This window comes from Antrostomus carolinensis, unplaced genomic scaffold, assembly GCF_000700745.2.
Source record: "Antrostomus carolinensis isolate BGI_N321 unplaced genomic scaffold, ASM70074v2 scaffold16191, whole genome shotgun sequence".
Lineage (NCBI taxonomy): Eukaryota > Metazoa > Chordata > Aves > Caprimulgiformes > Caprimulgidae > Antrostomus > Antrostomus carolinensis.
The window spans coordinates 50128-61789 of record NW_010292144.1 but is presented as its reverse complement, the minus strand read 5'-3'; the positions used below and the strand labels follow the sequence as shown (position 1 = coordinate 61789).

General features: G+C 41.6%; 1 protein-coding gene across 2 annotated transcripts in view; it reads left to right on the top strand.

The window, feature by feature from the left end:
- Positions 1–784: 784 nt before the first annotated feature.
- GPR137B (G protein-coupled receptor 137B) overlaps positions 785–11662 on the top strand; it is a 26401-nt gene continuing 15523 nt past the window's right edge. Inside the window, exons 1-3 of one of the 2 annotated variants that reach the window (XM_010176848.1) lie at positions 785–809; positions 2023–2399; positions 11202–11251. In XM_010176848.1, coding sequence (XP_010175150.1) covers positions 785–809; positions 2023–2399; positions 11202–11251 — 452 coding nt within the window. Of the gene's footprint in view, positions 810–1927; positions 2400–11201; positions 11252–11662 lie in introns of those variants that run through there. The other variant, XM_010176850.1, reaches the window with a different exon arrangement.

Sequence of the window (11662 nt, the reverse complement as noted above, 5' to 3'; positions counted from 1 at the left end):
TATATTTTGTTGTATCTATTCTATTTGTTATACATATTGTATAAACTCCTGCCCAGGCCCTTTATCTTCCCCATCTTTGCCTAATGAACGTGATGGCCTGAGTACAGACAGCTTCTCTAACAAAGTAACTGCTCAGTTTTCCATGTTCTTGAGTCAATTTCACTTTTTTCCAGAAATACACAGGGTCTAGGAGCAAGTGCTTATTTAAAACTAAGTCCAAGATTATTTATGTTGAAACCATAAAATTCTCTTTCTCTGTAAGCTATAGCATACTTCTGTACATGTACATGATTTTTAGTGCTTGGACATTTCTTATCCTCTCTCTTCTTTCACATTATTCATTGTATGTTCTGTGTATTTCTATACGTAGTCAAATCGACACAGCCACTCGATGCTGTGTATCACCCTGCTTCTGTGAGCTGTTTATCCAGGATTTCCAAAGCTGACCGCTCCTGGTAAGGGTCCTAAAATCATGTCTTAGACACCTTAGTAGAAGCGACCTGATTTACAGAAGCACTGAGAACCCAGTCTATGGGAGCTGAGTTTGCTTAGCACCTTTAAAATCCAACTGCTTATGCTTCAGGACGTAAACGAGGATTTTGGAACATAGCTTTAAGTGTTCAGTGTGGGTATTTTTAGGGAAGGATGGGCTTCACTTAGAAATCTTTTTAAAGAACTATCCAAACTTATATATGTTGTGTTTATATTAATAAGCACAACTATAATAGTTGTCTTTTTCAACAAAATAGTAGTTCTGAACTCCTCTTGGACTGAGGCATTAATAATGGAAATCATTATTTTAGTTAGTACTGAGTGTCAGTGTCAGTATCTGCATACCCTGAACACTTTGTTCACACTGCATGGACTCTTTCGCTAAAGGAATCTTTTTTTCACTGCTCACCAGACATGTGGGGTCCTCCCTGGGGATTATTGCAGGTAACAAGCACTTCTTGTAATCAGTTTACTATAAATGATAGAGCAAAACATGGTAGTGCTCCAGCCATAACCAAGGTATCCTTTAAAAACCTTATTATTTGATGGTATACGACGCTATACATGACCTAGAGATATATGAAGCATTTCCACCATGCTAATGTCTAAACCACTCAGTTTCAGTTCTCGCTTCTCACCCCCATGAGTCAAACCCAGCATCCAGCCATAGCACCTATTAATTTATAGATTTAATCCCAAGGGTACATCTGCACACTTGTGAGAAGGCGTGTCTGGTCAACTGTTGCCACAGTGATGGCACAAGTAGACAAAAACCAGGAAGAAAAGGACCTGTAGCTGTGTGTACACTTTGGTGAATTTGGGTATTAAGGGGGTTTTATTTGTTCCTGTATACACCACATTCATAAGCTTTGATGTGCCTTTTCTCTCATTCTAATGAAATGTCTTATGTTAGAAGAAAAAGGAGATACTGAATATGTTAGATTTGCTGTGCAAATTGTGTATTTCCTTAAAAGCACATAGGTTTCTGCAATGCAGACCTGAACTGTTACAGCTTATTACAGCAGCTTGAATTTCATGAGTACTCTAAGGTGCTTAAAATTATTCCTAATGAAATGCAGCTAAATTAAATACTTGCTAAATGGGAAACCAGACAAAAAAATTCCTACAAAGATAAAATGTGTCTGCCACTGGGAAAAAGTCACGTACCTGCTTCTTGTAGAAAATAGAAAATTACTTAACTCATTTAAAATCCAGATCATTTTCCTTGGGAAAAAAATCAGCAGCCAACTGTTCAGGGGCTGGTGGGTTTCTTTGTTTCTTAAGATTCGTGCACAAACATCAGCAAAGGGCAGCTTTCTGAGCTGTTCCCTGCCAATTGCTGACAAAAGCAGTCCTAATGAATCATTCTGAATTGTGATCATGTGCTACCAGCCCACAGTGAGCTGCCAAAGAGGAAGTGCAGCTTGTTTTCTTTCATTTTCTTGATTCCTATGCTGTAGGAAGATGAAAGGAGAAGGAGGAGGAGGCAACAGCGGCAGCCAAACTTAATAAATAATTCTGACGATTCCTGATATCAAATGGAGGCCCCTGAGTGGGACCCACTGAAAAATGACACCCTTCCGCCGACCCTGACGCCAGCTGTCCCTCCGTATGTGAAGCTGGGCCTGACCATTGTATATACTGTTTTTTATTCACTGCTTTTTGTGTTCATCTATGTCCAGCTCTGGCTGGTCCTTCACTACAGGCACAAGAGGTTCAGTTACCAAACTGTCTTTCTGTTTCTGTGCTTGTTTTGGGCCTCTCTTAGGACTGTGCTCTTTTCATTTTACTTCAAAGACTTTGTCACGGCAAATTCTCTCAGCCCCTTCATCTTCTGGCTTCTCTATTGCTTCCCAGTCTGCCTCCAGTTTTTCACCCTGACCCTGATGAATCTTTACTTCACACAGGTAAGCAACAGCTATTTGATTGATTAAATCTGACAGAAAAGTAAAGCATTATTTTGTAAGAATTATGAGGAAAATGTAATTTCCTAATGTACCTTGTCAATGCAAAAAGCAAATTTCAGTTATTTAGTTGAGAATTTTAACTTTTGATCTATATGCAAGTGATCAGTGTTATAGTGAAACTGGAGCCTGAAGTGATCATTTCAGGAATGGCAAATAATGTATCTATTGTCTATTAAATGGGTATAATTTAATCTAAAGATTGGGAAAAAATGTACAGGAGGGCTTGAAAGCTGGATATCCAAAATGCTGTTCTATTATTATTCGTTGTCATTGTTGCTGTTGTTGTTACTAGACTTCATAGAGCTCCTGGTTTAGCAGACCTGATCTCTGTGTGCAGTCAGAACTGTAATTTCTAATTTTGCTGGCAACCCCCCGCCCTAGTTTTTCATAAGCTGACTAACATATTTCTGAGTGCGATTTCTATTCTGTGTATCACAATCAAAACTGTTGATTGAGTCCTGCTGAGGACCCAAGTTCCTATAATGATCTGTATTACAAGTAGTAGTGACTCCAGACCCCAGTACAGACATACACACTCTATTTCAAGGATGCTGTGATGTAAAGGTAAATTAGCTGTATAATGGGGTAAAGGTAACAGTATCTCCATTTCAGAAAGAGGTCTTGAGAGTGTATCTATCTGTGCTATGGACAGCTAAGAAGCCAGATGAGTTAGGCTACACAGTGATCCACATTGCTGCAGTTAGACTTGCTTGGAAGTATTTATGGTGAGCTTGGGTATCTTGGTACTGGGCTGCACGATGGGAGGTTGGCACGCTGAGGCAAAGAAAGGCTGCCGGGCTTGCCTAGGATCTCACAGGAAGCTTGCAGGAGGGCAGGGACTGGATTCTCTATCATCTCCTCAATCCCACTACAGTGCAAGGAGCAGGAAGCCAAGCCAGCACTCAGACAACCCTTGTCAAAGTCCATTTTCCCAGTGCAGGGGCAGTTGGCCAGGAGAGCACCAGCCAGCCCTGGAGCACCCCAGCAGTGCTAAGGTTGCTTTGGGTGTTGCTGTGTGCCCCACTTCAAACTAGCTTAGTGCCTGGGTCTGGGTGTTTCTGGAGTGCCTGCAGCGTTTACCAGTGCTCTGCAGGGATTACAGGCCTGTCCGTTCTGAACAGCCTGGCTGGAGAGATCAGGCTGCTTGTGAGAGCTGCCATCCCAGAGCTGAAAAAGCAGCACTGCTAAGCATGACAGCTGTAAGAGGATCACTTGAGTTACAGAGGGTATTAAATACTTAGAACCACATATACAGTTTTGTGCTTAGGTTTACTGTTCCGGATTCAGTGTCTGAAACACCTGCTAACTCACCCCGCTCCACTCCCTGGGACTTGAGATATATTAAAGGATTACAGGAACCTTTCATCTACATGCTACTCAAATCCAGCTCAGGCATGTGGTGACCTATGCTTTATCCCATAGCTATCGCGAGAGTCATTTGATAATGGTGCAGTTCCCCAGACGTCCATCATCACACGGTCCATCCCCATCACTGGGACTAAGTCATAGCCCTAGGTCAGATTCTTTGCTCAGACGCAGCCATAGGGCTGCTGTGGAAGTCTGGAGGCAGAATGCAGCATCCTCACCCTTTGCCAAGAGAAGCGGAGGCTGGCAGGAGCACAGAGGGGGCACAGCAGTCTACGCTCTGTGCATTAGAGTGCCAGCACTCTGGAGCTTGGCCTTGCAGGTAACTGATTCCTTTCATCAAAGGAAGGTCTAACAAGAGAGCATACAAGATGCACGCATATGTCCTTTCAACTTATTTTTGGCATTGCTGTCTGATATCATTCAGGAAGTACAAGTCAGTGGCTGGAAACAGAAAAAATATTAAGGCTATTGGTTCTGCCTTTGAGACAATTTCTGCTTTGTCACCATGAGTCCTCACAATCTTCCTCTGACCCCCTCTCTAAAAGACTGTAATAGTTACCTGTCTTGAAGAGCTGTTGTGAGGCTTTTGAAACGATATTTGCAAGGGACTTTCAGAGCATGTGATGTGCATCATAACCTTTAAAGATCGTGGGCCACTGTAGACAGGCATATTATTAGTATTTTTGTTTGCTTTAGAGCTGGTTGCTTCCAGTGAAATCTCATCTCAAATACCTCCCCAGCCAAAGCAAAGCCTTAAGAAATACAAGCACAGCCATTGTAGGAATATAATGTAAGACACAGAATAAGTGCATGTATTTTTAATTCACTGTTATTAATTCTTTACTTCTAACCATTAAAAGGTGGTTTGGCTTGAAATTCAGCATCTTCTTGAGACTGTATATTTAATGTGCATCTAGCTTTCCACAGTAGGCAAGCAAGAACTAGTGTGAAAGGGGTGGGGAGAGTGAATTTTGTTTTCAGTAATGGCTTATAACTTCACAGACCTGTTCAGAAACAACTTTTATCCTTTTACTCTGGAAGGCAGGCAAGAAGGGTCTGCAGCTGTGTCTCACTGCATGAAAACCATGCTATTTGACTGATGCTTAGCTGGAGCAAGAGAAGCGATCTGTGGATAGGATAGGATAGGATAGGATAGGATAGGATAGGATAGGATAGGATAGGATAGGATAGGGACAGACGACTGGAAGAGACCTTATGGGTCTCTGGAATTTGCAGGTGTTTATTACATGGTGTACAACACCCAGACATATGGAAATGCTAGGAAAACTTCTAGACATAGTTGTGAGAAGAAAAAGTGATTCAAAAAATATTACAAATCCTCCTGGCCAAACAAAAAAACCTCATTTGGCAAGTGCCTGAGGGCATTTTTTGGAATAGTAAGCACCTTTGAACTTGACAGAAAGTTAGCCACAACTATTCTCCTTTTAATAGGTATCCCAAAGCAATGGGGATGCAAATTTAGACTGTATTTTCTGTGTAGCAAGACAAGTAAGCCATGATGGTGTCAGCACAGCAGGGGTTGTTCCCAGGCTTCAGCATTGCCATCAGCAGATACAGCAGAAAGAGCTGTAATGCTGTCACGTCGGGGTAGGTTGCTGAAGTGAGGGATCAGTGGGTGAAAGACAAGTTACAATCAAAACTGTTTTAACTCAGAACAACTCCTGAGTGATCTTTGGATTAAGAGTCAAATTCAGGGTCCTTCACTATGGTCTTGGTGCCCTACTTATGGCAGAATAAAAGATGAGGCTGCTGCAGATAAGGCTTATATAATATTAACTCCTCTCAGAAATCACATACTGCAGAAAATATATATGATTTCTAATGAAAGTGCTAAATTTATTAGAATTTATTAATACTGTGTGTGTATTCATTCTCTTCTAAAGAAAGAAAAAAATATGACCCACCCTCTCAGGATAAGCCACTATTTACTTATCTCAAGTGAAGACGAGATCCAGTGGCACTTTCATAAAACAGCAACCCCAGCAAATAACTGCCTTGTACTAAGCCAGAGCAGCTCCCTGATACTGATGCATCAGACAGGGAGCTGCAGTGTGTTTCCACCTACAGAGCCTGAAAAGCCCACATACATGTTTGCCTCACACCTTCAGCTCCCATGGGTTTATTTTGCTGCTTGACAAAGCTAAGACTGTAAACCAGCAAATAACATATTTTCCATTTTATGTGACTCCAGACAGTGAGGATCCCAGGACTCAGGCACTCTTTTATTTATGTCCTGCCTAGCCAAATCTTCCCTGCCCCTGACAAGAGGAGACTGAGATGAATCTTCCGGCTTTATAGTCAGTGCTGTGGGCGAAAGTGTAAATAGTATCTGGGAAATAAAATAAGAAGTTGCCTTTTTTGGTGTGTGTGAGGGGTGGGCAGAGAAGGGCTTGCTTCACTTTGTTCTGTTTGCTTGAGACTTTACATTTCCCTGGGGAACAGGATACATATGAAGCAGGAGGGAGGCTGGGATGGAGGGTTACAAACCCGAAAAACAAGGTCAGGGCCAAAGACTGTGAGCTGTAGGGGATGCTGGAAATCCCAGGCCTCCCCTGTGGCCAGGCACAGCAAACCATTTGGTGAGCTGTAGGTTTAATCATGAGGTTGGGAACTTCTCCAGGATCTAGGGCATGTGGTGCTGAGCTGAAGAACTGTGAGGCTGTGTGGGCGGAGAAGGGCTGGTAGGTAGATTTACCTCTCTTTCCTCCTCTCTAACCACCTTCCCTTTTCTCTGGCATCCAGATTGAGAAGTTTACCCTGCCTCCCAGGCAGGGCTGATAAAATCAGGGACTTTCAAATGAAGAGAAATTGTGCAGAGTAAGGCAGTTTAGAGGGGAGCTGGCCATGCTGGAAGTGCCTGGTAGGGCGGGGTAAAACCAGCACAAGGCTTTGGAGAGGTTAGGTGTATCTCAGTGGAACTGAGGTATGTGTTAGCTCTGGGAAGAAAATTAAGATAACTTCTCATCCTCTAATTACTGGGGATAGCATTTCAAAAGTAATACCACCAGGGAGAGAACAGAGAGGGCTTTTTATTTAGGGTAAATATTTATTTTTAGTAGAAATAAATATACCATATTTTATAAAGCTTATTACTAATTTAAAGTACATGTACATAGAACATGTACATGTACATAGAACTACACAGGAGTTTAACTATGGATGATAAAGCCTCAGCAAATATGTTTAGTGCAAAAAGTTGCCCTCAGTATTAGCTCTATAGGAGACAAATTGCAATTGCAGACTGGCTGGCTGTCAGCATCTGACATGAAGAATGAGATCATTTGACTTAGAAAATAATTTGTTAGGAAAGCTACACACGCAAGTTTACTGTGGTTTCCAGCCCCACAATGGTCCCTGTCCTTTCAGGACTATTTTTACCAATTTACACAAGGCTGAGTATGGTAGTGAGTCAAGTTGCCCGTGCCTCTAGGCCCTACAAAGTGCGTATTCAGAGAGTAGAGGGAAAATTTGTATATTTTGGGAAATGTGATCCAAATGAAAGAATGGACATGGGAGAAAGAGAGAAAGGGGAAGATGAGCCTGGGACTGGAAGATACACAGCAGAGGAAAGGTGTACGTGCTGCTAGTAAGGAACTCTGGGCCTGCACGCGGTTGTGGCATGTTTTCACAGTGCAAGAAGAAGTTTGTATGGAGTGTGACAGAGGAGGAGAGAGGCCATGATGAAAGGAACTGGGAAGGAAAAGAACATGCTATGCTCCTTATAGAGTTTTTGGAATGGAAACTGGTAAATAAAGCTGAACTTCATTCCTGTGCAGAGGGCCAGCTTGAGACATATGCAAGCACTTAACACATACCTGAGGCTTTTTGGTAAGCTCAGCTGTGGCTCCTGTGAAAGTGAATTGATCATCCAGCACTAGAGGTACACTGGAGGTTTGTGCCAGCCGTCACATCAGCTCAGCTAAATCAGAGCATGGACTGAAAATTGCTCCAGTGAGATTTTCTTTTTCTTTTGCTCTGAGAATATGTGACTTGTCTTTGACACCTGTTTCATTGATAGTTACAGGTCCAGAGTGGCTCCTGATTTAATTTTCAAAACCATAGCTGGAACCTCCTTCAGCTACAGCAGCCTAGTCCTGTCTGCCTTTGCTGCCCAGCAGCTCTGCAGAGCTATCTGCAGCCAAGATGCTGATGGGCTCCTATGCCATCCTCACTGCTTCTCTGCTGGGACCTGGTAAAATATCGTTAAGGTCAGCTGTTCACATCAGTTCCTGCAACAGAAATTTTTCCTGGCTGTATGAAGGGCTTTTTGGAGTCCTTTTGTACTGCTGCAGTTTTATATGCCAGACATATACCTCAGGGGAGTAGAGGAGGGAGTGTGAGAATCTCATTTGAGGTTTCCAGTCCTTCGGCAAAAACAAGGAGTCAAAACAGGATATTTCTCCTTTAAAGAATAAGCAAAAGGGGAAAGACTTTTAAGAAGACAAAGTAACCCTTTAGACATTGGAAAATTAGCAAGGCATTTCACCGAGTTTTCCATGTTGCTGTTGGGGCTTTCTGAAAGGTCTTTTTTAAAAAGTCTGCCTTCTGCTTACTGTTGAGTCTATTCTTAGGAATAGCCTGGTTTGTTCTGGTTTGCTGGAAGACTTGCTTAGATGACTCAGATATTGACTGGAAGCTTTCTCAACACTGTTGCGGGGAGGGGCCATTGAGCAACCAGGCTCTTGAGCTAAATGACTGTTAAAAGCAAAAAGTTGCTCCCACGCATGTAAGGTATATTGAGATCAGCTTCTGACATCCTTACTCCCACTGAACAGCCCTTTATTCTGTGACAATCACATTGCTTCCAACAAGGCTACTCAGGAACTAAGGGCCCACCAGTGTTTAAGCAAAGGTGGCAGCACTTGGCTGCCTGTATTTCTGACCAGCAATAAATTTGTAAGAGGGTCCATGCCTTATAGTGTAGCTTTCATTCTATGTAGCATCCATTTTTTATGCAGTGTTCATTTTCTTTCTTAATGGTCATTTTGTTCTCATGAAATTCAGAAGCATTTCTCATCGGGGAGAGGCCCACCGAGTGTGGAATCACAATAACAGCTGTTCTGGCAATCTCACATCTAGAGATCCTACTGGATCTGTAGCAGGAATGACATGTTTGGTTTTAGGGAAATTATCCATGGAGCTTTTGCTCCAAGGGCAGCCTTGGACTGGTTTACGTGACAGGAGTGCGCTGTGACATTATAGGGGTGATGGGTCCTTTTTGGGGAACCACAGGAGATGGTATTTTCAGGAACCTGTGAATTTTCAGGGTTTTGTGGACCCAGCACAGCTCATTGCCCACTGCAAATTGTTTGTCTTTTGTAGGTTTTTGCACAGGCTCTGATCACTTCTGAAAGCTACTCCTGAAAGCTGTCAAAATTAACGGTACAATAAGTGTTAAGTAAGTGCTACTCAGAACAGGTGAGGATTGTGGAATGGCCCTAGAGACAAGTTTTACTTGTTTAGTTTCGTTGAGGTCAGGAATCTGTTCCTTCCTGCTTGCCGACAGTCTACCAGAATAAGCAGAGCAGGCAGTAAGTCTAGTACAAAAAGTGTACAGGAAGTATTTTGAACCTCATCTCTTCTCTAAAAACTGTCAGTCTCTCTTTGTATACCACGGAAACACAGCACATTCACAAGTCTCTTGTAGGTCTCCTTTCAGTAGCAAGTAAGTAAACCAACCTAAAACTTCTTCCTGAGCTCTTGTGAGAATTCATGATCCAAGAATTTGGAGAATGAATCACAAAAATAATTTGTAAAGGATACTTCCAGAGATGTTAACTATTTGAAAACAGTATCAATGGTTGCAGAATGTTTTCAAAGATTTTTCCCTCAACTTTTCAATTTTATTCTCAGCTATTATTCTTCTAGGGCCTGCTGACAAGCTCAGTGTTCTCTGCTGGTTCAGCTAGTGCTAAGCAGGCTGATGCGTCACAAAGATAATTTCCATGTCAAGGCAGCTGTTTATGGTGAATAGGAGTTAAATGACAAGTTGTTCCAGGAGCGCTGGAACAAGTGAAGCCTGATTTTCTCCAGATCTGTCTCATACTTGACTTTGAGCTGTTTCCATAACTGGGGCATTTCTTACAATACTGTGCTATGCAGACCTTCTCATATTGGGTGATGTGTATGATCAATATGCAGGGTTCTCCTCAGAGAGGTCATATATCAGATGCATTTATAGGGTTCCTTACTTCTGTTGGGTCACTAATTTTTAGGAGGGTGATAAATGATCCTGTCTTTGATGCTGCAAGTATTTTTCCATCAGTTCTCTGACCGGACTATTTTAAGATTAGTGGGGGGACAGATACAGGTTGGCAGGCAGACACATGCCTACACATACATAGTGATCATGTAAATCCTGTTTCCTTGGGAAAGCATGATAATCATAGCAAATATTATGCAAGCTATACTAAAGGGCATGGAAAACCAAGCAAAATGGATAAAGCAGGGTAACTTGAGGAGAAAACAATTAAGAAACAACCCAGAATAAGTCATACAAAAGGTTTTTTTGTAATACTATCAATCAGTGTGCTTCAGTGTTGGTTTAAATGAACATTTGTAAACTGAGTGTGTTTGTAAACCATGTTAGCTTATGAAAAAGCATTGAAGCTTCCATTTATTTTTTTAATAAATAAGATATAAAATATGTTAATATATTTTTGTACAATTCCTGATGGTAGTTAAACACTTGTGACATATTACCTAGTGACATTGCAGAAAAACATGTCAGTGTTTTGTCTTTTCTGTTACAGCAAGGTAACTACTGGGCCTGAGCTATCTCTCTGTAAAAATACATATTGTTGTAGGGTGAACAGACAGTCAGCAGAAGCCAAATATACCTCAGAGTAAAACAATCAGTTTGGGTCTCTATGGCCTACTTTTGGCAATGTAACATGGATACAAACATATATATCCAATTTCAGGCCAGGGTACTATGACAGACTCTTCATGTGAATAGAGCATCTGACCCAATTTGCTTCTATGATCTGGTCTACGTGACAGACATGTACTGTTAGGTCATGTAAGAGCCTAATAATTACTTGCCTCTGTGATTATACTGGCATTGGTCCTCTTGTGAATACTGGTAAAAAGGACCTTATTCACAAGCCAGAGTAAGTGAAAATAATGGTGTAGACAATTTGTGTACAAGTACATTGTGACTGCCTGCTGAGTGCCTTTAATACTTTGCTTAGAGCTTGCCTCCCATGGATAAGCAATAAATGCAAATCTGTTAGGTAATGAAACCTATCATTACATTTCTTGTGACCTGTGAGACAGGATTCCTGCAGATCACAGTGTCTTTCTTTACTTACATGGATCCTATGTTTGATGCAATATTTTTCTGTTTTGCAGGTGATTTTCAAAGCTAAGTCAAAATATTCCCCAGAGCTACTGAAATACAGGTAAGAACTATGCAGACATTCAATGTGGTGAAGAGTAGCCATGCTCTTTGAGAAACACTATGTCTTTGATAATATGGCACTCATCTCAGCTGTTCATATTTTTATACCAATGTTTTAGGATGATGGTTCTGAGGTCAGCTTCTTCCTAGGACATTTAGAAGTCTCTCTCATTTCCCAACACAAGCACCATTTTTAGATATTCACATATTTCAACGGCAAATATTTCAAACGCAAGCAGAAAACACTCACCCTGGTGATTTGTTTACAAGTTCTTAACAGTTGTATTGCTACATGAATTCAGATCCAGTGCTTTGGTAAAGGTAGCAGAGTGATGTATTTTGACAGGAATGAGTGGGACTGGGTATGTATTAATCCATGAGGTCAGTGGTAATAAAAGACTCAAAAGTTTTG